The 26838-nt window shown below is 43.4% G+C and overlaps 2 protein-coding genes across 2 annotated transcripts; both read left to right on the forward strand.

Moving 5' to 3' along the window:
- Nucleotides 1-2552: 2552 nt before the first annotated feature.
- LOC142776660 (THAP domain-containing protein 1-like) lies at nucleotides 2553-12427 on the forward strand. Its single transcript, XM_075880684.1, has 10 exons — nucleotides 2553-2815; nucleotides 3590-3704; nucleotides 3896-3964; nucleotides 4038-4100; nucleotides 4549-4590; nucleotides 4653-4700; nucleotides 4781-4843; nucleotides 4995-5060; nucleotides 5940-12046; nucleotides 12241-12427. The coding sequence occupies exons 1-6, from the start codon at nucleotides 2657-2659 to the stop codon at nucleotides 4670-4672; spliced, it is 468 nt and encodes a 155-aa protein (XP_075736799.1). The 5' UTR covers nucleotides 2553-2656; the 3' UTR covers nucleotides 4673-4700; nucleotides 4781-4843; nucleotides 4995-5060; nucleotides 5940-12046; nucleotides 12241-12427.
- On the forward strand, nucleotides 4732-25628 carry LOC142775527 (uncharacterized). Its single transcript, XM_075876969.1, has 10 exons — nucleotides 4732-4843; nucleotides 4995-5060; nucleotides 6218-6347; nucleotides 12327-12445; nucleotides 12524-12574; nucleotides 12870-12911; nucleotides 12974-13021; nucleotides 13102-13164; nucleotides 13315-13380; nucleotides 25374-25628. Exons 1-10 carry the CDS (start codon nucleotides 4732-4734, stop codon nucleotides 25565-25567), a joined length of 891 nt encoding a protein of 296 aa, XP_075733084.1. The 3' UTR covers nucleotides 25568-25628.
- Nucleotides 25629-26838: the final 1210 nt, after the last annotated feature.

The following is a 26838-nucleotide window of genomic DNA, read 5'->3' on the forward strand; positions in this document are numbered from 1 at the left end:
CGATCGCCTCCCGGATTTCCTTGTTCCACCAACTTTTTGGCTTCCTTTTTCCTTTCCAGCAAACTGTTTTCTTCTCTTTCCCTATCTCCTTCGTCATTAGATGTAACAGCTCACTATACTCCCAGTCCTTGCCTGGTATTTCGCCTACTTCTTCCTCGACTCTTGCGGCTATATTTATTATTTGTTTGTCATTTAAATACGAGCTGCCAGACTTTGATTCCATGCTCATATTTTCAGTTTCGTATCCCATTTGTAATGTTATTCGTTTATGATCACTACCCAAGCTGTTAATGCCTTCCTCGTCTATCCTCATTTCTGTCAGTTTGTGGTAAATTCCTTCAGTCATGAGACAATAATCAATACTTGATTGCTTGTTTCCGACTTCCCATGTGATCTGGCCGTCACATTTAGGCCCCGTGTTAACTATCTCCAGACTATGTTACTCGCAAAGATCTAGTAATAACTTCCCATTGGTGTCTGAATATCCGTCAAGGTCATGTATGTGGGCATTCATGTCCCCTAGAAGGATGATTTCGGCCCCATTACCAAATTCCTTAATATCCGCACTCATGCAATCCACTATCTCCTGATTCTTTTCTCTGCAGTTATTCCCTGTCCACAAGTAGGCTACCCCTAGCCACGTTTCCTTTCCACCTACTGTGCCCAGAACCCAGAGGTGCTCTGAACACGTCTGTTTCACTCTAACCCATTTGGCTCCGCGGTGAATTAGCATTCCTACTCCCCCACCTTTCCTTTCCGATATGGTCCTGTTACACCCTTCCCAAACATAATTTTTAATATGTGGTGGCTCTTCCAAGTCTCTAAGGTGTGTTTCTGTAACCGCATACACGCCTATCTGTTCTTTGTTTAACTGCTCCTCAATCTCTAACCATTTTGCCTTCTTTCTGCCACCCTGCATGTTTATGTAACTAATTGCAACACGCGCCTTTTTCCTTTTTCTTTTACCTTTTTTCTGGTTTTTCGCAATTCTACCTGTCAAAGCGTCCTCCTGGTTGTTTTCCCTGTTACGAGCTACCCCGGACTCCGAAGGGCCCGTGAGCCCCCCAAAAAAGCTACTGCGCGTCCTGCCAGTCGCCAGCCCACCTCGTGTCCAAGCCTCTTATCGAAATGAATCTTGTCTCTTTGGAATCCACCCCACCTGTGCTCTTCCCTGTTTAAATCCACTACCTCGAAACCCTTCTCTCGACTAATTCGCCATATCTCTTTGTTTGCGTCGACAACCGCTCTTTGCAGGCTGACGTTGCGTACTGGTACTTCCGGTACTGTGCATACTACAATTTGCACCTGGGGGGACACGGTGCGCATGTCATCCACCCCTTTCGCCAAGGTCGTCGCTAGTCCTGACGATTCTTTTTTCAGGACGTCATTTAACCCTCCCGCAATTACAACGAGGTTACGATTGTTAGCTTTAGCTGCGAGTTGTTCACCCGCTTCACTCATTACTGTCCCCAGCGTTTGTCCTGGGAACGTCCCTATCGCAACTCTCTTGTCGCCTTTCACCCTTTCTTTGATTGCCGCTGCGCATCGGACTAAATTTGAGTCACCGGCGATGATGACCTGTTCAGACATTCCTTCTGAAACCTGCACCTGGCTGCTGACTAGGTGACTAGCGTGAGTCACGGCTGCTGGTTTGCTCCCTCCCTCCCTCAAAACTACTTCCCGGAAGCTGGACCCTGTGGCCAATGTATCTGCCTTTGTCATGCCTGTTTCCTTCATCTCCCCCGCACGGGGGGTCGTCGCCATAATGCTTCCGCCGTCACCTGCGTCTTCGTTCCCTTTCACGACCTTCGATAGGCCCTTCTCGGCTGCCCGGAGCCTTTCTTCCATGGCTGACGTTTTCTCTCGCTCCTTCGCCAATGCATTCTCCAGCTCTGCGATTTTCTCCATGAGCCCACTCTGGACCGCCATCATATTTTTCATTTTCTCCTCGAACTCGCACTGTCTACACTTGGCGTCATCTTCTGCTTTCTCCTCCGCACTAATTTCCACCTTCCACCCTACCCCGCACTCTGAACACTTTACGGTCTTTTTGACCATGGCTAGCTCAGTTTACCGATGCCCACGTGTTAGAAAACTGTACTAAAATACACTGGTCTAAGCCAAAAAGAACCACAATAATAAATAAATACGCTACACTTCACAGCACCTGCGCATGCACGTGGTCGGTCTACGCGCAGGCCTCAGCCACGTGGTGGCTGGAGAAAAAAAAGACACAGTACAAGATACTAAAAAAAAAAAAAAACGTACACCGTACTAGACCTAATCAAGCTTTACGCTAGCGCCTTACGTTCTCATAACGCTACATACAGAGGCAAGCTGGAAACATGCAAAAACACTTATCTGTAGCTGTCATTCCGGAGCTCTCCAAAAACACGTCCGACCTCTACACGTCTGGCTGGACGGGCAGACGTGTGACGCTCTCGATGGCAGCGCCCCTGCTGTCCGTGTAATAAACTCGGTGGTGCTAAGAATCTGCAGCATGACGCACTAGCCTTTGTGAAGGTATCGCAAATGCCATTTTGTTTGTCCACTTTCGCGGTGTTTGTTTGTGACTAGGCGTGCGCGCTTGGTATTGTTGTGTAGCCGGAGTTCGACTGCGCGTGAGTGTGTGCACTGTAATCCTGCACGTTTCGGGATGCCGACCTGCTGTGCCAGCGGTTGCAAAAGCAGGTACAGCAGAGGAAAGAAGCTATTTTCGCTTCCGCGAGGAAAAGACAATGCCGCTCGGCAAGAAGTGTGGCTCCAGCGTATCGGAAGGACTGACTTGGCCCCTGTATCGTCGCGGCTTTGTGAGGTGAGTACCGGCGAGCTAAACTCTATCCTTCCACTTGTATTCGTGTTTACAGTGTTGCGGTACTGTCAAGCTTGAGCATCACACAAAGAGAGTAACCGCGTCGATGGTTAACGTGCATGCCAGTTCAAACGCGTGCCGCGTTTAGTGCCGTGTAAACGTTGCGTCTCTGGCTCGATTCATGCCGACCGCGGCGGCTGCATTTTCGATTGAGGCGGAAATGTAGGGGCCTTTGTACTTAGCATTATATGCACGTTATTGAATACCAGGTGGTCGAAATTTCCGTAGCCCTCCAAAAGAGCGTCCCTCATAATCAAATTGTGGTTTTGGAACGTTACACGCCAGATATTATTATTATTACTCGTTTGATCCAGAAATAATCGTCGACTATGTAACAAAGTAAATGTAATGGATACATTCAAGTTGTAAACTAAACTTTGTTTATTGGCCGACGTATAGTTAAATGACTCCCGCGTGTATGTGTGTAAGGACTTTATGTATAAAGGCGTGCGCAGCGACCTGAGTGTCGCATCATTTCGTTTAAGCATGTGCTCCAGCGCGCTCAGTATTCAGAAGCTTTGTGGTTGAAATAAGGACACGCAAAGCTAAATGGTGCGTATTTGTACATACTGTACGCACCGTGTGCTAGTCTGGTGGGAAGAAAATGTGGCAAACAGTGCGTAGTCGTGTATGTGTTGACACTAAAGGTTATTTTAGTTTCTTTTAGAGCGTGCTGTTTCATTGTGTAACAGTAGCCACGAATATTTCCTTACCTAGGACCACTTCACTGCGGACCGATTCGAGCCGATACTGCTGCGCAAGTTTGGTACTGAAAAGTTGAAGAGAGACGCGGCGCCTACGATCTTCAGTCAAGAGCATTTGCAAACGTCAGGTAAGCCAATCGCGTTAGAAAACTGGAGAATGTTTAGTCCGTCTTCATTGTTTTCTGAATCACCCATAATTACTTCTCAGCCTTTCACTAACCTGAAACATGTCGTCTTGCTTATAGGTGTTGTGCACTGTTTTTGTATAGCTACTGGCTTTTCTTTGGTATAATTAATGCATTTTTTTTTCATTCTCCAGAATGCAATGATTCAGCCCGCTCATCTTGTGGCCTTAATCTACTACTAACAGCAGCTGCTCTTGTTGATGGTGAGTTGACGGTTAAACACATCTCACGCCTTTTCCCTCTTCGTTATGAATAATACATGTTTGGATTATGCAGAAGCCAAAGAGACACACAACCCATCAGCTACGAATGTGCTTCTGACACCAGCTGCTGTTAATGGTGAGTTCTTATCGCATTTATTACTTATCGTAATTACAAACGTGCTTTATGCCTTCATTGATGTTTTATAATTTGCACGCTATGGAGCCAACAGTGATGCCACTCAAGCAGGGTTAGGTTATTCACAAGGTAACGTAGCTAACACACATGCTGCATGTAGTCGAAGCATTGTAACAGCTTGTAACTTGTATCCATTCGTTTATATATTTTACAATCATGTCTGTAGAGGTGTGCTGCAGATCCACAACAATTTGCTCCGAAGTATGGTGTTCAGCACATTGCAAGCATTGAAAGCATTGTCGCTTGGGTTTTGGCATGCATTCTCATTACTGAAAATTGTAATGCGCCTGTGCGTATTGTAAATGCTTCAAGTAGTGTTGATGCTTGTTTGCCAAAATGCGATGTAACAGAGCTGATGGTCTTCTTCAATTTGTCTTTATCTTTTTAGGTCACACTGCCACTGATTCACCACCATCGGATTTTCCAGAAGGTAATGACAGTGACATGTTGCTTTGAAATTTCACATAATTTATTGTTGATCTCATGTTGTAGATGCACCTTCAAGTTCCTAGAGTGCCGCACTGCCAGCTTGTTCAGCAGGTGAGTGCTACTTTTCATGATTTGTATAGGCATGTGTCTGCCAGATGGTTTTGTTGGTTCCAACTATCATATGTGCGCAGGTGTGGAAACCACCCATGAATCGAGCTGCCAGCCATTTCAAGCTTTGACGGTGCCTGTTGAGTGTGAGTGAAATTTCTATTCAATATTATATACATTTTTTAAATTTAGTCACGGGCCATCCCTCATTGCCTGTGCTGCAACTGTGCTAATTTAGAGCTTTGGTGACTGTACCGGTCTTCAGTACTACTAAATAAGATTATCCGTCATTTACAGCTCAGCAGAACTTTTGTGCTGCCTGTGGAGGATTTCTGTCTGCTGAGAGCATAGCTGATGTCACCGGTAAGTGTTCAGTGCTACTGTTCTGGCACACTATGCATTATACACTTGAGTTTGACACATCGCCGCCTACAGAAAATTACGTGCACGCTCATAACAAATTGATATATTGGTGCATTTAATAGTGCGGATGCGCTCCAAGTACTGGTGCCCTGTTTTGTTTCTTTTGCTCGTATGCTCATTCTTTTAAAGCGAGAGTAGTCGCACACAATGTAAGTTTATTGGAGGAACATGTAAGCTGCGTTTTGTGTACAGTAATGCATAGCACACTGCTGCACACTGCGCAAGATCATCACACTATCACTTGTGACACGCAATCAGCTGCCGTGTTGTAGCAACTCTGTCAAAAAAAGCTACAACAGTGGAACCATGGCACTCTCCCCACTTTGTTTGAAATAGCCACCGCCATTGATAACCCTACGTCATAACCGAGAGTACGTGCCATATATTCATGTCTTTACTCATTACTAACTATTGGCATAGCTAGGAGGTGGTACACCGGGCACTTGCGTCTCCCAAAATGTCTTTCTGCCTTCACACGCAAAGTACAAAGTGAGACGTGACCACACTTGACTTTCCTGCCCCTATTTCGGATCAAGGACACGCCCCCACCAAAAAAATAGTTCAGCTGCATGCATTGTGGGTTTTGCGCAGCTCCATTTGTCCCTCTTCATTGAGCAACAGTGTCAGCTTATGCTGTTTGTTAAAACCACTGTTGTGTTCTCAAAAAGTTACGCTTACACTTTTCTGCTGAATATTATGAAGTGCCACTGATTTTTTTTGTTTCTTTAAATCCTTATGGTTCTCCCTCACATGCTAGTCTGGGTTAAATAGTAAAATTTTCAAACTCTTGTCACTTCCTGCTCAATCTGTGCTTTGCAGGCTCCAGTTCCAAGTAGTTGGGATGCTGATCAAGCAGTAGTAGCTGCCCTTCACAAAAGAAAATCTACATTGGAAGAGTGCTTGAACAACATGAAGCGGAAAGTTGCTACACTGCAACAACAGAAAAGCAGAGCAAACCGTAGAAACCATGAACTCACGCGAAACATCAAGAAGTACCTGTCACCAGATCTACTGCAAGGCATGTAGACTTCTTTGCAGCAGCAGTTACGGCTCTACGTATCGGCATCTATTCTAAAGGTTTTTCAACGCTTCCGCAGGCTTTTGGACGATTCCGAAGAAATCAAGTGTGCTGTTGGACGAGGACGGTTGCCACGGATTCGGTGGTCCTGTGCTACCAACCATTTCAGCTTTTCGACACCTGCTTCACCACCTGACTGAGCCATCTGTGTTGGGGCATTCTACACGAATATCAGCGTCGGCTATCCTTGGTGGATAAGGAATCATCTGCGTGGATCTACAGCGCCGATCACCTGCTCGTGTTCCGGCATAAAGCGGAGGCCCGTCTCACCCAGCGTCACTTTGCAGTAGCAGTTACGGCTCTATGTATCGGCATTTATTCTAAAGGTTTTTCAACGCTTCCGCAGGCTTTTGGACGATTCCGAAGAAATCAAGTGTGCTGTTGGACGACGGTTGCCACGGATTCGGTGGTCCTGTGCTACCGACCATTTCAGCTTTTCGACGACTGCTTCACCACCTGACTGAGCCATCTGTGTTCGTGCATTCTACACGAATATCAGCGTCGGCTATCCTTGGTGGATAAGAGATCATCTGCGTGGATCGACTGCGCTGATCACCTGCTCGTGTTCCGGCATAAAGCGGAGGCCCGTCTCACCCAGCGTCACTTTGCAGCAGCAGTTACGGCTCTACGTATCGGCATTTATTCTAAAAGTTTTTCAACGCTTCCGCAGGTCAGTGGCCTTCTTGTTGTTTTGGGCATCGTGCGTTGCCGTGACTGCTGCTGTGAGTGATTTAGTTCTGCAATTACTACCGCACTGTACAATCTTGCTCATTGTTTTGATTACCTACAAACATGCCCTCAAATGTCGAGTTGGCGAAGCACATTGAACAGCTTGAGGCCTGGACTGAGAATAAACTGGGAGAAATAGCCTCTAAACTAATTGAAGAATGCAAACTTAAACTTCTGGCACTAATACCAGAGACGTCAAAGTTGAAGGCTAAAGTACAGAGCCTCGTGTCAGGCGTATGGTCTCAATGCGCTTGTTGAGGAGCTACGCTCCGAGAACGCCACGTTAGTTGCCTCTAATAAGTCTCTAAAGAAACAAAATGAAACTTTAACCAACCGTGTGTCAGAACTGGAACAATACTCAAGGCTTAACAACGTAGAACTAAAGGGAATTCCGTGCTCTCAAGGGGAAGATTGCACAGCCATAGTAAAAGCTGTGGCAACTAAAATCAACTGCACTATTCTTGATTCTGACATCGACCTCATTCATCGCGTCCCCACTAAGAATGACTAAAAAAAACATTATCGCGCGCTTCTGTTCTCCCGATAAGAAGCAAGAATTTTTAAGCAAGGCTCGCAAGGCCAAGCTGCACACGAATGATCTCAGATTTCCAGGCCCTCATCATTATCCTCTGTATGTAAATGACCATCTCACCCTAGAAAACAAAAGGTTGTTCGCGAAAGCTCTTTCCCTCAAGAGAGAGAAGGGTTGGGCGTTTTTTTGGACGGATAATTGCCATATTAAGGCGAGGCAATCAAACGAAAGTAGGGTGTATCGGATTCGCACTGAAGCTGACCTTTCTATCTTTCGATAGATCTGGTCACTTATCTATCTAGGAAACACTGCGCGTCATCATGTCGTCTTATTTTAGTATCAATAACTTAGATTCCTTCTTGAATAACTCTGCCATATCAGGAATTCACACTAACGCGCGTAGTCTAAGAAAAAATCATGATGAAATAAACGCTCTTTTGTATTCTTTCAAAAGTTCCTTTTCCCTCGTCTGCATCTCGTAAATATGGCTTACACTAGAGGATCAAAACTTGTTTGGCTTACAAGGTTACTTGTCAGAATACTGCAATCGCACATCAAGTAGCCATGGTGGCACAGCCATCTTTATTTCACCTACTTTGCCCTATAAACGCAGATCTGACCTTCATATTGTCGTCGATAGCTGCGAATCTGTTTGGATAGAACTAGACAAGCCTTCATCCACTGGTAAACTTATCATTGAAACTATCTATCGGTCGCCTTCATCGTCAATTTCAGAGTTCTTTTCAAGTCTCTATGCTGTCCTTGAAACATTATCATGTGAACGTAAAAATGTTGTTATTGTGGGTGACTTAAACATTGACTTACTTGAACATACTTCCAATCGCATTGAATATGCAAATTGTTACCAAGGTTTTGGTTACGAGTCCTTAATCACACTTCCAACTAGATGCATTTCTGGCCGCAGTAGCACACTCATTGACCATGTTCTGTCTAACTTCCTTTCACCTTAACACAGGGGTGTTCTTAAAGTAAATATTACTGACCATTACCTTGTTTTCTTCTCATGTAAAAAATTCAAGCATAATCGCAATTTAAGGTTTTCTAAATCAATTCTAAACAAAGAAGAGTATGTGAACCGCGTAACAAATGTCGACTGGTCTTTCATTGAAACATGCTCTGATGCCAACTTAGCTTTTGATTTTCTTTCGTCTCGCATACGCAAATGCATTCACGATAGCGTCACGGTAGTAAAATGTAAAAGAATATACTCAGCACCCCATTATCCCTGGACCTGGATAACGAACAGTCTATTGACATGCATGCATAAAAAAGAAAACCTCTACAACAAAGTGAAACGCCGTCCTCTCAATATGAATCTATAACATCGTTACACCCTCTATTTTAATACTCTCAATAGACTCTTAAAAGCAGCTAGAAAAAGTTATTACGAAGAAAAAATAGTGCGTGCTGGCAACAACTCTAAAAAACAATGGAAAATTATTAACTCTCTCCTAAACAAGAACACGTCTGAATTAACTATCACTGAGCTTCAAATTGCTGACCGTGTCTTAGATCAGCCAATTGACATTGCGAATGAATTCAACTCATTTTACTGTAAACAAGCTTTTAGTACACCCCCATCGTGCAATAAATCTCAGGTCCGCTCTTCACAATCTTTCTACTTCTTCCCAACTGACCCTAACAAAATTATCAGCATTATTCATAATCTTAAAGTAACCTCTCCTGGACTGGACGGAGTTCACTCGTCCTACATTAGGCTAATTGCCAACCATATTGCCGTCCCTCTATCCCGCATTATCAATCTAATATTCAAGACAGGTACATTCCCATCACAAATAAAACAGGCCAAAATAATAACAGTGTTCAAAAAAGGCGAGAGAACTTTCATATCTAATGATCGCCCCATAGCTATCCTATCATCTTTTAGTAAAATAATAGAAAAGTGTATTGAGAAACATATAACTAATTAATTGTCTAAGTTTTCCATTTTAACTCCTAGTCAGTTTGGTTTTCGACCTGCTTTCTCGACTAATCTTGCATTGTTAACTTTCACTGATAAGATTAAAAAAGCTATTGATTCTGGTGAATTGGCTGGAGCATTGTTCATTGACCTAACCAAAGCTTTCGACTCACTTAATCACAGCATCCTGGCAACCAAACTCACGGCCATTGGTATTGTTGGACCTGCCCTTACACTCAATAAAAGTTACCTCTGTAATAGACAGCAGGCTGTTTATGTTCGCTCTACTTTATCAGATTTTCTTACTACTAATCAGGGTGTTCCTCGAGGGTCCCTTCTTGACCCGCTTTTATTTTTAATTTACATGAATGACCTTCCCCTTTCAGTTACTAACTCTCTGCCTTTTCTTTGTGCCGATGACACTACAATACTAGCCACTGGTAAATCAATTGACTCTTTAACGCTAAAATTACAAAAAGATCTAAATAACATCTTAAGCTGGTGTCTCACGAATTCCCTCAGTATTAATTCTAAGAAAACTAAGTTCATGATATTCCCCTCAGCTAACAAAGTTCTTCCCTTCCAAATTTTTATTAAGCTGAATGGCTCACTCATTAACCCTGACAATGAATGCTCTTTCTTAGGAATCGTTCACGACAGCAACCTAAAATACTGTAATCGTGTTATTCATTTGCGCAAAAAACTAGCATTTGGTGTCAGGATTCTAATCAGAGCACGTTACTACTTTAACATTTCAACTCTACTCAAGTTATATTATGCTTTTATTCACAGCCATATTAATTATTGCATCACCACTTGGGGAAATACATACCTCACCCACTTATCTCCCATTCAGCACATTCAAAACCAAGCCATCAGACTAATGACTTTCAGTTCATATCGTTCTAGTGCATCATCATTACTTCGTAACTTCGAAATACTTTCTACTGTTAGTTTATTTAAATATCACCTCATTATCATGCTGTTCAAGTCATTGCACCATCTTGTCCCATCAAGCGTGTTTTATCCTAATGCTTTGTCTAACTTAAACCGTACTAGATTCGCTTCAAATGGAAATTTTCTACTACCTACTATCCGCACTAATTTTGGTCGCCACACTGCATATTTCTCAGCATTATCATTATGGAATTCATTGCCATTTCCCATCAAGCAATGCTCGACTATTGGCACATTTGGTGCATCTAGGCGATGCACCAAAAGAGTGATTTAGAAAAAAATAATATAAAAAAGTAACGTTAAATACGACGATGTGACGTGTATATAAGCAAGTGGCATGCAGTGGCAAAAGACATTACCGCAAGCACGCAATACTCAACGCGATAGCCCACCATTTGCATGCAGATGCGCTCAGCGGTGACGCTCTCGATGGCAGCGCCACTGCTGTCCGTGTAATAAACTCGGTGGTGCTAAGAATCTGCAGCATGACGCACTAGCCTTTGTGAAGGTATTGCAAATGCCATTTTGTTTGTCCACTTTCGCGGTGTTTGTTTGTGGCTAGGCGTGCGCGCTTGGTATTGTTGTGTAGCCGGAGTTCGACCGCGCGTGAGTGTGTGCACGGTAATCCTGCACGTTTCGGGATGCCGACCTGCTGTGCCAGCGGTTGCAAAAGCAGGTACAGCAGAGGAAAGAAGCTATTTTCGCTTCCGCGAGGAAAAGACAATGTCGCTCGACAAGAAGTGTGGCTTCAGCGTTTCGGAAATACTGACTTGGACCCTGTATCGTCGCGGCGTTGTGAGGTGAATACCGGCGAGCTAAACTTTATCGTTTCGCTTGTATTCGTGTTTACAGTGTTGCGGTACTGTCAAGCTCGAGCATCACACAAAGAGAGTAACCCCGTCGATGGTAAACGTGCATGCCAGTTGAAACGCGTGCCGCATTTAGTGCCGTGTAAACGTTGCGTCTCTGGCTTGATCCATGCCGACCGTGGCTGCTGCATTTTCGATTGAGGCGGAAATGTTGGGGCCTGTGTACTTAGTATTATATGCACGTTATTGAATACCAGGTGGTCGAAATTTCCGTAGCCCTCCAAAAGGGCGTCCCTCATAATCAAATTGTGGTTTTGGAACGTTAAACGCCAGATATTATTATTATTACTCGTTTGATCCAGAAATAATTGTCGACTATGTTACAAAGTAAATGTAACGAATACATTCAAGTGCTAAACTAAACTTTGTTTATTGGCCGACGTATAGTTAAATGACTCCCGCGTGTATGTGTGTAAGGACTATATGTATAAAGGCGTGGGCAGCGACCTGAGTGTCGCATCATTTCGTTTAAGCATGTGCTCCAGCGCGCTCAGTATTCAGAAGCTTTGTGGTTGAAATAAGGACACGCAAGGCCTTATGGTGCATATTTACACATACTGTACGCACCGTGTGCTAGTCTGGTGGGAAGAGAATGTGGCAAACATTGCGTAGTCGTGTACGTGTTGACACTAAAGGTTATTTTAGTTTCTTTTAGAGCGTGCTGTTTCATTGTGTAACAGTGCCCAAAATATTTCCTTACCTAGGATCACTTCACTGCGGACCAATTCGAGCCGATACTGCTGCGCAAGTTTGGTACTAAAAAGTTGAAGAGAGACGCGGCGCCTACGATCTTCAGTCAAGAGCATTAGCAAACATCAGGTAAGCCAATCGCGTTAGAAAACTGGAGAATGTTTAGTCCGTCTTCATTGTTTTCTGCATCACCCATAATTACTTCTCAGCGTTTCACTAACCTGAAACATGTCGTCTTGCATATAGGTGTTGTGCACTGTTTGTGTATAGCTACTAGCTTTTCTTTGGTATAATTAATATATATATTTTTTTTCATTCTCCAGAATGCAATGATTCAGCTCGCTCATCTTGTGGCCTTAATCTACTACTAACAGCAGCTGCTCTTGTTGATGGCGAGTTGACGGTTAAGCACATCTCACGCCTTTTCCCTTTTCGTTATCATTAATACATGTTTGGATTATGCAGAAGCCAAAGAAGCACACTGCCCATCAGCTACGAATGTGCTTCTGACACCAGCTGCTGTTGATGGTGACTTCTTACTGCATTTATTACTTACCGTAATTACAAACGTGCTTTATGCCTTCATTGATTTTTTATAATTTGCAGGCTATGGAGCCAACAGTGATGCCACTCAAGCAGGGTTAGGTTCTTCACAAGGTAACGTAGCTAACACCCAACGGCTTGTAACTTGTATCCATTGGTTTATATATTTTACAACCATGTCTGTAGGGGTGTGCTGCAGATCCACAACAATTTGCTCCGCAGTATGGTGTTCAGCACATTGCAAGCATTGAAAGCATTGTCGCTTGGGTTTTGGCATGCATTCTCATTACTGAAAATTGTAATGCACCTGTGCATATTGCAAATGCTTCAAGTAGTGTTGATGCTTGTTTGCCAGAATGCGATGTAACAGAGATGATGGTCTTCTTCAATTTGTCTTTATCTTTTTTAGGTCACTCTGCCACTGATTCAGCACCATCGGATTTTCTAAAAGGTAATGGCAGTGACATGTTGCTTTGAAATTTCACATAATTAATTGTTGATCTCATGTTGTAGATGCACCTTCAAGTTCTGAATGTGACGCACTGCCAGCTTGTTCAGCAGGTGAGTGCTACTTTTCATGATTTGTATAGGCATGTGTCTGCCAGATGGTTTTGTTGGTTCCAACTATCATATGTGCGCAGGTGTGGAAACCACCCATGAATCAAGCTGCCAGCCATTTCAAGCTTTGACGGTGCCTGTTGAGTGTGAGTGAAATTTCTGTTCAGTATCATATACATTTCTTAATTTTAGTCACTGGTCATCTCTCATTGCCTGTGCTGCAACTGTGCTAATTTAAAGCTTTGGTGACTGTACCGGTCTTCAGTACTACTAATAAGATTATCCGTCATTTACAGCTCAGCAGAACTTTTGTGCTGCCTGTGGAGGATTTCTGTCTGCTGAGGGCACAGCTGATGTCACCGGTAAGTGTTCAGTGCTACTGTTCTCGCACACTATGCAATATACACTTGAGTGTGACACATCGCCGCCTACAGGAAATTACGTGCACGCTCATAACAAATTGATATATTGGTGCACTTATTCGTGCGGATGCGCTCCAAGTACTGGTGCCCTATTTTGTTTCTTTTGCTGCTAAGCTCATTCTTGTAAAGCGAGAGTAGTCGCACACAACGTAAGTTTTTTGGAAGAACATGTAAGCTGTGTTTTGTGTACAGTAATGCATAGCACACTGCGCAACATCATCACACTATCACTTGTGACACGCAATCAGCTGCCGTCTTGTAGCAACTCTGTCAAAAAAAGCTGCAACAGTGAAACCATGGCACTCTCCCCACTTTGTTTGAAATAGCCACCGCCATTGATAACCCTACGTCATAACCGAGAGTACGTGCGATATATTCATGTCTTTACTCATTACTAACTATTGGCATAGCTAGGAGGTGGTACACCGGGCACTTGCGTCTCCCAAAATGTCTTTCTGCCTTCACACGCAAAGTACAAAGTGAGACGTGACCACACATGACTTTCCTGCCCCTATTTCGGATCAAGGACACGCCCCCACCAAAAAAACAGATCGGCTGCATGCATTGCGGGTTCTGCGCAGCTCCATTTGTCCCTCTTCATTGAGCAACAGTGTCAGCTTATGCTGTTTGTTAAAACCACTGTTGTGTTCTCAAAAAGTTACGCTTACACTTTTCTGCTGAATAATATGGAGTGCCACTGATTGTTTTTATTTCTTTAAATCCTTATGGTTTTCCCTCACATGCTAGTCTGGGTTAAATAGTGAAATTTTCAAACTCTTGTCACTTCCTGCTCAATCTGTGCTTTGCAGGCTCCAGTTCCAAGTAGTTGGGATGCTGATCAAGCAGTAGTAGCTGCCCTTCACAAAAGAATAGCTACATTGGAAGAGTGCTTGAACAACATGAAGCGGAAAGTTGTTACACTGCAACTACAGAAAAACAGAGCAAACCGTAGAAACCATGAACTCACGTGAAACATCAAGAAGTACCTGTCACCAGATCAACTGCAAGGCATGTGGACTTCTTTGCAGCAGCAGTTACGGCTCTACGTATCGGCATCTATTCTAAAGGTTTTTCAACGCTTCCGCAGGCTTTTGGAGGATTCCGAAGAAATCAAGTATGCTGTTGGACGACGGTTGCCACGGATTCGGTGGTCCTGTGCTATCGACCCTTTCAGCTTTTCGACGCCTGCTTCACCACCTGACTGAGCCATTTGTGTTCGTGCATTCTACATGAATATCAGCGTCGGCTATCCTTGGTGGATAAGAGATCATCTGCGTGGATCGGCTGCGCTGATCACCTGCTCGTGTTCCGGCATAAAGCGGCAGCCCGTCTCACCCAGCGTCACTTTGCAGCAGAAGTTACGGCTCTATGTATCGGCATCTATTCTAAAGGTTTTTCAACGCTTCCGCAGGCTTTTGGACGATTCCGAAGAAATCAAGTGTGCTGTTAGACGACGGTGTCCACGGATTCGGTGGTCCTGTGCTACCGACCATTTCAGCTTTTCGACGCCTGCTTCACCACCTGACTGAGCCATCTGTGTTGGGGCATTCTACACGAATATCAGCGTCGGCTATCCTTGGTGGATAAGGAATCATCTGCGTGGATCTACAGCGCCGATCACCTGCTCGTGTTCCGGCATAAAGCGGAGGCCCGTGTTACCCAGCGTCACTTTGCAGCAGCAGTTACGGCTCTATGTATCGGCATCTATTCTAAAGGTTTTTCAACGCTTCCGCAGGTCAGTGGCCTTCTTGTTGTTTTGGGCATCGTGCGTTGCCGTGACTGCTGCTGTGAGTGATTTAGTTCTGCAATTACTACCGCACTGTACAACCTTGCTCATTGTTTTGATTGCCTACAAACATGCGCTCAAATGTCGAGTTGGCGAAGCGCATTGAACAGCTTGAGGCCTGGACTGAGAATAAACTGGGAGAAATAGCCTCTAAACTAATTGAAGAATGCAATCTTAGACTTCTGGCACTAATACCAGAGACGTCAAAGTTGAAGGCTGAAGTACAGAGCCTCGTGTCAGGCGTCAGTGGTCTCAATGCGCTTGTTGAGGAGCTACGCTCCGAGAACGCCACGTTAGTTGCCTTTAATAAGTCTCTAAAGAAACAAAATGAAACTTTAACCAACCGTGTGTCAGAACTGGAACAATACTCGAGACTTAACAACGTGGAACTAAAGGGAATTCCGTGCTCTCAAGGGGAAAATTGCACAGCCATAGTAAAAGCTGTGGCTACTAAAATCAACTGCACTATTTTTGATTCTGACATCGACGTCATTCATCGCGTCCCCACTAAGAATGACTAAAAAAAACATTGTCGCGCGCTTCTGTTCTCCCGATAAGAAGCAAGAATTTTTAGGCAAGGCTCGCAAGGCCAAACTGCACACGAATGATCTCGGATTCCCAGGCCCTCATCATTATCCTCTGTATGTAAATGACCATCTCACCGTAGAAAACAAAAGGTTGTTCGGGAAAGCTCTTTCCCTCAAGAGAGAGAAGGGTTGGACGTTTTTTTGGACGGATAATTGCCATATTAAGGCGAGGCAATCAAACGAAAGTAGGGTGTATCGGATTCGCACTGAAGCTGACCTTTCTATCTTTCGATAGATCTGGTCACTTATCTATCTAGGAAACACTGCGCGTCATCATGTCGTCTTATTTTAGTATCAATAACTTAGATTCCTTCTTGAATAACTCTGCCATATCAGGAATTCACACTAACGCGCGTAGTCTAAGAAAAAATCATGATGAAATAAACGCTCTTTTGTATTCTTTCAAAAGTTCCTTTTCCCTCGTCTGCATCTCGTAAATATGGCTTACACTAGAGGATCAAAACTTGTTTGGCTTACAAGGTTACTTGTCAGAATACTGCAATCGCACATCAAGTAGCCATGGTGACGCAGCCATCTTTATTTCACCTACTTTGCCCTATAAACGCAGATCTGACCTTCATATTGTCGTCGATAGCTGCGAATCTGTTTGGATAGAACTAGACAAGCCTTCATCCACTGGTAAACTTATCATTGGAACTATCTATCGGTCGCCTTCATCGTCAATTTCTGAGTTTTTTTCAAGTCTCTATGCTGTCCTTGAAACATTATCATGTGAACGTAAAAATGTTGTTATTGGGGGTGACTTAAACATTGATTTACTTGAAGATACTTCCAATCGCATTGAATATGCAAATTGTTACCAAGGTTTTGGTTACGAGTCCTTAATCACACTTCCAACTAGATGCATTCCTTGCCGCAGTAGCACACTCATTGACCATGTTCTGTCTAACTTTCTTTCACCAGAACACAGTGGTGTTCTTAAAGTACTTATTACTGACCATTACCTTGTTTTCTTCTCATGTAAAAACTTCAAGCATAATCGTGATTTAAGATTTTCTAAATCAATTCTAAACAAAGAAGAGTATGTGAACCGCGTAACAAATGTCGACTGGTCTTTCATTGAAACATGCACTGATGCCAACTTAGCTTTTGATTTTCTTTCGTCTCGCATATGCAAATGCATTCACGATAGCGTCACGGTAGTAAAATGTAAAAGAATATACTCAGCACCCCATCATCCCTGGATAACGAACAGTCTATTGACATGCATGCGTAAAAAAGAAATAGAAAATATAATAGAAAAGTGTATTGAGAAACATATAACTAATTACTTGTCTAAGTTTTCCATTTTAACTCCTAGTCAGTTTGGTTTTCGACCTGCTTTCTCGACTAATCTTGCATTGTTAACTTTCACTGATAAGATTAAAAAAGCTATTGATTCTAATGAATTAGCTGGAGCATTGTTCATTGACCTAACCAAAGCTTTCGACTCACTTAATCACAGCATCCTGGAAACCAAACTCACGGCCATTGGTATAGTTGGATTTGCCCTTACACTCATTAAAAGTTGCCTCTGTAATAGACAGCAGGGTGTTTATGTTCGCTCTACTTTATCAGATTTTCTTACTACTAATCAGGGTGTTCCTCGAGGGTTCATTCTTGGCCCGCTTTTATTTTTAGTTTACATGAATGAACTTCCCCTTTCAGTTACTAACTCTCTGCCTTTTCTTTATGCCGATGACACTACAATACTAGCCACTGGTAAATCAATTGACTCTTTAACGCTAAAATTACAAAAAGATCTAAATAACATCTTAAGCTGGTGTCTCACGAATTCCCTCAGTATTAACCCTAAGAAAACTAAGTTCATGATATTCCACTCTGCTAACAAAGTTCTTCCCTCCCAAATTTCTATTAAGCTAAATGGCTCACTCATTAATTCTGACAATGAATGCTCTTTTTTAGGAATCGTTCTCGACAGCAACCTAAAATGATGTAATCATGTTATTCATTTGCGCAAAAAACTAGCATTTGGTGTCGGGATTCTAATCAGAGCACGTTACTACTTTAACTTTTCAACTCTAATCAAGTTATATTATGCTTTTATTCACAGCCATATTAATTATTGCATCACCACTTGGGGAAATACATACCTCACCCACTTATCTCCCATTCAGCACATTCAAAACCAAGCCATCAGACTAATGACTTTCAGTTCATATCGTTCTAGTGCATCATAATTATAACTTTGAAATACTTTCTACTGTTAGTTTATTTAAATATCACCTCATTATCATGCTGTTCAAGTCATTGCACCATCTTGTCCCATGAAGCGTGTTTTATCCTAATGCTTTGTCTAACTAAACCGTACTAGATTCGCTTCAAATGGAAATTTTCTACTACCTACTATCCGCACTAATTTTGGTCGCCACACTGCATATTTTTCAGCATTATCATTATGGAATTCATTGCCATCTCACATCAAGCAATGCTCGACTATTGGCACATATAAAAAACAATTGTATTCATACTTGATAAACTACTAGATGTTTTTATCTTGTTATATTGTTTATTCCACTCTTCTTTTTACTTGTTTCTTAGTTAGTGTTGGTTTTATCAATTTACTCATCTCTCTGTTTTCACTGTTACTGCTAATTGAGTAAATTTTATAATCCCATTTTGAACAGGAGGTCCCCCTGCAGCCTTGTGCTTTCGGACCTCCTCCTGTATATATACTTTGTATACTGTTCCTTTTTCTGTACTAATAACTGAAATAAACTATGCCCTATGCCCTAACTATGCCCAGTATGTGAGGGAAGCAATGGTCTACAGAGACTACATAGACAGGCCTCAAGCTCCGTTTGGCATGTGGATCCAGAGGCTACAATGCGGTCAGAGAGCTCTCTGTACCCCTTCCGAGTGAAAGAACTTTACAACGTCGTGCTGAAAACTACAAGTTCTCACCAGGAATTCTACATGAGGTTCTGAAGTCCCTTGCTTTAAAGGTGAAAGGATGGTGTAGCTGAATATATTTGTTACATTTATTCTTGTGAGCATCTCTTTCACCAGTACACCTTCAGCAAAAGGTGAAACTTTTTCCAGAGCCTCATTATGGCAGGTCTCATGATCGTATCATGGTTTTCGCACGTAAACCCTAATATTTATTAAGCTTTCATGTGTTGCTAGTGCCAGTGTAAGTGCCTGTCACTGCGCTCCTTGTTGTGCACGTTTTAGCGGCCATTCATAAAGTTTCCACAACATGTTCTCACCTTTCCTTCACTTATGACTTCAGGTCCTCTAACTAGGCACAATTCCACATAAATTTCAATAGGTGATAATATTCTTGCATGCAAACATCAAAATAGAGCTTGCACTGTGCACTGCCTGTTTATTCTTGAAAAGCATTGTATTTTAAATGTCTTTATTAATGCCTTTGTTGCCTAATGCATGTTGCATATTTCAGATAACCACCGTGAAGGAGCATGAGAGGCATGCAGTTCTGATGCTCGATGAAATTCAGTTGAGCTCAGGGCTTGCGTTTAACCAAACGACTGGCACTGTTATTGGAAGGCCAACTTTACCTTTGGCCGACGGTTCTCTGCCACATGCTGCAGTGGCAACGCATGGACTTGTTTTCATGCTGGGTGGGGTTACACAAAGATGGAAGCAGACAGTTGCTTATCATCTTACTGAAAACTCGTTTAGCAGTGCTGCAGTTCAAGAACAGTTGATTGAAATTATTCAGGAATGTGAAACAATCGGGGTTCGTATAGATGCAGTCGTTAGCGACATGGGTGGTGGGAATATGGTGCTCTGGAGAGAATTTGGCATAGTTGTGGGAAAGCATCTGTGTCAAGAGTGTCTTGTCATCCTGTTGACCAAAATCGCAAGCTTTATTTTATGACAGACACCGCACATTTGCTAAAGAACTTGAGGAACCACCTCACACGTGGTCAATCGATTTTCCTTCCCGAAAATGTGGTCGAAAAGCACAAGCTGCCTTCGAATGAGGTTAACCTTGTGCCGATTCAGAAGCTGGTAGAAATAGACTCTGAACTGCAATTAAACATAGCACCGCACTTGAAACCATCCTTCTTGGACCCAGGACACTATGAGAAAATAAAAGTGGTGCCTGCATTTTCGTTGCTAAATCACGATACTGCAGCTGCACCACGTTTCCTGGTCCAAAGGGGAGATTTGCCCCAAGAAGCGTTGACAACAGCATGGTTCATAGAAACCATTTATAGGTGGTTCAAAGTACTAACATCACGTACAACGAAGCTTGGCATCAGCAAGTTAAATGATCAGAAATATGAGGACTCACTGATTTTTTTTTAAAGGATATGGTAACTCTTTTTACAGATCTTAAGATAGGCTCTCCATCGAAACACGTGTGGAAGCCTGTGCAGACGGGCATAATTTTGGTGTGTAAAGTTGCATTGGAACTGCAGCAATATTATCTTAATGAGAAGGGCTTCTTTTTTGTTTTGCTCAGCCGATTTGCCCAAGATGCTCTTCAGAATTTGTTCTCCACTCTGAGGGCGAAGAATGCAGTACCAAAAGCTCTTCAATTTCGTAGTGCTATTCGAGCTGCTACTTTGGCACAGTTCTTTCGGCCCAGTAGAAGTGGAAGCTATGCTATCGACGACGCTCCTTCCCTAGTTGGCATCCAAAATTGCCACGCAAGAGCACCTAACAGCAATGATACAGAAGCTGTTGAATATCCCAGTGATCTCGACATAAGTGTGATGGAGCATGAGTCTCTTATTTACCTTGCTGGGTTTGTGGTAAAGAGTGTTGCAAAGCACACAGGGATTTGTGAGCAGTGCAAAACTGCCACAGTGTCGAACGAAGCTAGTGTGCTCACAAAGTTAAAATCCTACACTGCTGACAGCAAGCTCGTATCACCAGGGCCAGGAGTACTTCATTTGCTCGAAACAGCTGAGAATATGTTTAGAGTGAATAGCAACAAGCTTCTATGCAATGAAGTTACGATTGGTCAACTTGTGGCCACCACTAATGACAGTGTGCAAGCTGTCAATTGTTTTCCACCTTGCCACAACATTCAGGAGAGATTGCTGAGAGCATTTTTTAAAACCAGAATTAACATTCTTCTGCGGAAAGAGAATATGCGTTTGGCAGCTGATGAAGCTAAAGATGCAAAAACTGGTAGTCGTAGCATTGGAAAGCAGGCTGCTACAACCAATGTAAAATAGTGTGTATGCCTCATTTCTTTCGTGTTTTCCTTCCGTTTTTCTATGATGCATATGTGGTATGGCTTCTTAACCTAGTCTGTAGGTACAGTACTCACGGATTGAAAGGCAGGAATTATGGTCTCAGTAACGCACATACTTTTGTCGACACTGCGTTAAGTTCGGGTCATATTGGCGTAATTTCGACTAGAACGTGTATATCAGAGCCAAAATTATTCTTAGAGACTATATTTATCACGACATGACGTGGTTATTTCGAGCAGGTGTGCATACCAGTTATCCAAAAAAAATTGATGTTGCGTATAAATCCCCAAGTACCGTACATGAGGAACTGCAAGTGTTTTGTCCTATTGTGATTTCATTTCAACAGTAATTACTTATCTTTGATCCGTACAGTTCAGAGCAGATGTTTTCAGTTGCCACCATAATGTCATTGAAATTTCTAACACATTTGCCCTGTTTGTTTCAGTGTGTACATTTTGGTCCTTTATAAGCAGTTCCCTTTAAGTAGCTTGGGTGGTGTCTCGATCTCATTTACGTTGTAATTCTGTGTGACTGCAGTTCTTGATGAGAAGCTTTGTTAACTTAGCTAAGCCTATTTTTAATATTCTGGGTCAAGTGTTCCTGTTCTTCATTATGTTTCTCGTCACTCGGGAAATTTCGCTTACTTTCTGCCTTGGTGGTTTACCGCCTTAAATTTCTGCTTCAGATGTCAGTGTAGTAATGGTTTTGTTCATTGCCTCTGTGTCTGTTTTCTCGTTTTTCCTCTCTTTGCTTTGCATTTCTTGCCAAACGCAACTCTAAGCTCGTGTATTTTTATTTTGACTATTGCTAGGTTGGCCTGTGGCTGATTTTCCTCTTGTTGTCTTGAGGCTGAAGCTATTGTTGCCCTATGATTTTACAGCTTTGCACTTGTTGTTGAGGGCAATTATAAGTTTGTGTGTTTTTATTCCAACTACATCTCGGTTGTCTTCGATTTTAGTGCCTAATTTCGCTCTTCTCTTCAGATAGAGCTGTTGTTAACCTCACTAGTCTATGATTAGGTCCGTGGTTTTGCTGTGCCTATTACATCAGTTTTATTATGTCTTTTACGTGTATGTCCTGTTTCATGCCTACATATCTGCATAATATGTTTTGCATATCCCCAGTAGGAGCTTTCCATGTCTACTTCCTATTCCTGTGCTTTCAAAAGTTCAGTATGTGTACTTCATTTCATTCGCTAAATTCCACATGTGGAGTGTTAATCTTGATAAAGGTGTTTGGCACAAATTGCGTCCACTTGTCGCTAGTTGTGAGTGCACCACGAATGCCATCGCTTTTCTTTACTCTTGTCATTGTGATATGCACGTATAGCAACAAGTCACCGTTAACACATATTTCATGTCATTTATTGTGTACACTGCATAATTATCATGTATGATTCAGGCAGTCCTGCATTTTCATGAAATGTTGAATAAATGTCATGTTTTGTACCCTTCATTCAGTTTTTGCATAGAATCAACTGTACTTGAACTTTGGTGTTCATCAATAAAGTGACATTATGGAATGGGGTTTCCTAATGAATATCAAGCCCTTTTGTTCGCTCGACATATTGCATGCTATTATGATGGCATATGCATAAACATATCATGCCATGAACATCTCAAGTATACGCGTGTACTCAATGCTGCCTTCCCAGACGCAGTCATTCTTATGTATTCATGCCAGGGAAGACCGAGGTGTGATGGATGTTGAGTGGCCTAGAGCCGGTATGTAAGTGTAAAACATTATTCTAAGAGAGATGTATTCTGCTTAAACAATGGGGACAACCATATGTGCAAAGAAGGAACTTCATGTAACACTGGACACAAACAGTATGGACCTCACCAGAACACAGAGGAGAAACATTATCGCACTGCCCCAACCTCTGTCCTTGTGAAATGCGAGCTCTTCGTACCTTATAATAATAACCAAGTAGCTTGAGATGCGTTTTTCTTTATGGAGCAAACTATGCTTACTCATTTTTATTGATTGTATTTTAACACACCTATTAAAAGAATAAAGGCATGGACGAGAACATAGGTAGAAAATTTCATTGGACGCATGCTGGACTAACAACTGCAAGTCTCCAATTGGAATATGTTTTACAGCAATCGCAAATGTTAGTATGGTCGGGCTGCATGCACCCCTTGTATGCAGATTTTTAGGTCCTGTCGAGGAGGTTAAACTCTCAAACTTGTTGGCAGATAGAAGAGAACCGCAGGGAAAAAGGACAAAGTTCAGTCTTCATATATGTTTTATTAGTTGGGTTGCGCTTTCAGCTGCTAGAGAGAGATGCTAAAAAGCACTATGCATGCGCGAACGCTACCTTTTTTGTATTCTTCAGATAGTATTTCGTTTGTTTACCGCCTGTCTTACGTGATACTTCTATGGGCTCTATTGCCTCCTCAGCTGCGCTTTCTTTTTTTTCCAATATCAGCGAACTCACCCAGTTTTACACTAGTTTTTACTAGTTTACATACCAATATACCTTATATGCGGACTGTAACAAGCCACGTCTGTCAATATACGCGCACGATGTGCAGTAGTTGTTTAAATTACTGTACATCGAATAATGCGAGCAGCATATAACCTCACAGACCGAAGAAAGAATCAGCATGACCATGTGACCTGATTTTGTCAGCACTTGCCAGTAGTATCACATGGCCTAACTCGCCCACGCAGCCGCTTCATGCAATTGACGGTGAACTCGAACTGGTCGGCCCCGCGCCGACAACGTATATCTGAGTCTTTCCTTCGACTGCGCACGGCGCTGTATTAAATATTGCTGCGGCGACCTTTTAAAGCTTTCGGTACCGACGGTCCAAAAAGAGCGTGCCAAAGTCATAGTTGCTTTCGTAGTTTTTTCTACAGTAGAAAGGTTGGCTTCTTCGCACGAAACGCTTGCTTTGAAAACCTAGAACGATCCATTGCCTGTTTTGCGAGGGGTAGCTAGCTTTGTATTCCTTCGAATCGACCAACGAACGAGTAATGTCACCACACTAACGATACAAAGAACTTTTCAGCGACGAATGAAATGCTAAGGAAGTGTACCGAATATGAAATACTGGCAACGCGTACACACGCTGGGGCAGCGATGAAGAATCTCGGAACGATGGCCGCCGTAGACTTTGCTTCTGTGAAGCGAGCGCGCGCTCCCCGAACAGACGCCACCGGCGTACCCTTTCAGCATAACCGAGGCACGGGCCGCAGCAGTGCCCGAGCTGCCCAAGCGTCTGGCACATCCAGTGCGCCCGCGTGCTTTCGCATTCGTAGTTTCCTGGTGGACACTCTAGAGGCGCTGCTGTGGCTGCTGGGAGAGGAGGTAGAGCCGAAGGGGTGCGGTTGGCGCTACTTTAGTTTATTTTTCAGGGACTTTACGAGCGGCTGGAGGACGCACGGACGCTCATTCATTTCACATGCGCCGCTGCTCTTGCGCGATGCCCGCCGCTCTAGAGGGCAGTGTTGTCCGCGGAAGGCGCCGGTCAACCGCTGTTTTCAGTGGTATCTGAAAGTCCTTCATTTGGCGCCCCATGCTACGAGGTTCATCATCAATAGTCGTTCGACTTTTATGCGTCTGTACACTGAATTGGTTTTAACATGTATCTTACAACAAATAAGCAAGGTTTGCAGTTGCTTTTTGTTTTGTCCTGGCTTTTTAACGTATGGTTCTTGTCACGCACTGATAGAACTGATCATGGAGAAGCAAAAAAAAAAAAAAGTTTGCTTGTATGGTTTTATTATACAGCTGTTCCAGCTAGGTGAATGCTTAAGAACTGCGAGCGTGTTTTGCGCAGCACTTTCCATGTTTCTCCGATTCATTGCTTTTGCTTTCAGCGATTTAACATTGGGACGCTAAACGTGGTTTCTGTCAGCCCAGTATACATAACTCGCAAAATTTATACCTAAATTTTTGTACCTGTTCGCTCGAGTGAAAATAAGAGTTTTTATAAAAGCTCTAAGTAGCAAGTTTCGGCAGTGTTTGTGGTCACCCTTTGGCTCATGCGAACACACCCTTCATTGGAGTTTTTTTAATGGTCTACATCTCATCTGGCGCTCGAATTCGTATGCTTGCACCCTAAACAGTAAGCATCTTAGATTTTTTAATGATTCAGTAAAGCACTCCAGGATGAGTTTCACCAACGGCAGGTAGCATAATATACGTGATACGCTCGTTGTCCCGGTTCTTTGGCTGCTGTATATACACTTGTGCGCGGCGCAGGTAAGGAACTACGCAGCAATTCTTGCTTTAGCTTGCATTTGCGTCCATAAATGTAGCGGTTGTGAGCAGGAAAGCCAAAGTATCACATCATTTGTGTTGCTGCCCTGGTGCCTGAAATCAACAGCTGTTCTTCATTATCTACGCAGTGTATGCTGTGCTCGTGACCGAACATCTATTTTCGCCTAGCCAGCCGCCCATTCCTGCACTGAATGTCACGGAGAGCAGCTGGCCAGTGTGGCAGGATCTGTCAACAGCCTGCAAACTTGAGCGCTCTGCGGTGCCATTGCTCACTGCGAGAAAAGTGTCGCAGAGGACGCGGACGAGTCAGCCAGGGTTTTAGTGAGAATTCAAGGTGTTGTTGAAAGGGAGAACAAAAATAAAGGCCCCTAATGAGTGCCTTATTTCCCCGAACCATGACAAAAAGCTTCGCGCCCCTTCTTTGTCGAGTCACATCACAAAATTCCTTTTCAGTGACCTGTGTGGAATGCTACTTCTCAAGTCCAGTACTGTAGAAGCCGTCCTTGCTCTCTCGTTTGTGTGAAGCCTTTCATCTATGCACCGCGACACCAAATGTCATCATTTGTTAAACCAGCAACAATTGCTGCGACAAAATAATGTTATTGAAATAAAATTAATGTTATAAGAATGTTATTGAAATAAAAAAAGGCACCGCACGCGATTGTCACTACGGCGAAAGCATCGTCGAGAGCAACGAAAGGAAAACAGCTGCACTTCGACTTCACCAGTGAACATTGCCAGTTCAAGCCGCGACGTTTACTTTATGAAAATATGCGAGTTCGGCAATTTCTCCCCAAAGAATGCTCTTCTTATGGTTCTTGCGGAAATCCTTCATCTTGACGTCCCAAAGAAGAGATCGTTTCAACACTTCTATCAGCGACTTGTTGAAAGCAGTGCGAAATGTTTGTGAGCCGGGGAGAGGACGGATGTCGTCTACTACTCAGTCGGAGCGAGTTGTTCTGTGGAACCAGTTCCTCGCAGCGTGCGCGTCAACTTCTCGACTCCACCCCCGTCATCACGTGTCAAACGACGTCACTGGTCGCTCTGCCGCTTGTGATGCTAGCGAATTTTTCCAACTCGGGCGAATTTCACAAGGGCGTCTAGTCGCCGCGGTAAAAAACTGTTTTGGCCTGGCGCGGCGGCTGCCGTTCCGCTCTTGGAGCAAAATCGCTCGCATGTGAAACAGGCTTTAGCCTTGCATGACGGCTGCCACTCCGCTCTTGGAGCAAAATCCCTCGCATGTGAAACAGGCTTGAGTTTCGGCAAAGGCGCCATGTGTGTAGACTGTGAGGGGGCGACGGGGACGACGACGCCCAAGCAGGTATACGAAAGCTGCGCGCATTAGAGAAGCGCTTTTTCCAATATGTGTCCAAGTCGCCGATGGCGATAGAAGCTAATGAAAAGAAGTGAATAGGGGGGGGGGGGGGGGTGTACCGCCGACGAGCAAAAAAAATCCCAGGAGGTAATACGGGCATGCCGCTGTCATTCTGCACGACGGATACTGAAGCCATAACACCGCGGTTGTACGAAGAATAAGAGACCAATGTCGGGTCATCACAGTCTCTACAAGTACAGAGTGGGCCTTTTCAGAAA

Source organism: Rhipicephalus microplus, chromosome X (assembly GCF_043290135.1).
Source record: "Rhipicephalus microplus isolate Deutch F79 chromosome X, USDA_Rmic, whole genome shotgun sequence".
Lineage (NCBI taxonomy): Eukaryota > Metazoa > Arthropoda > Arachnida > Ixodida > Ixodidae > Rhipicephalus > Rhipicephalus microplus.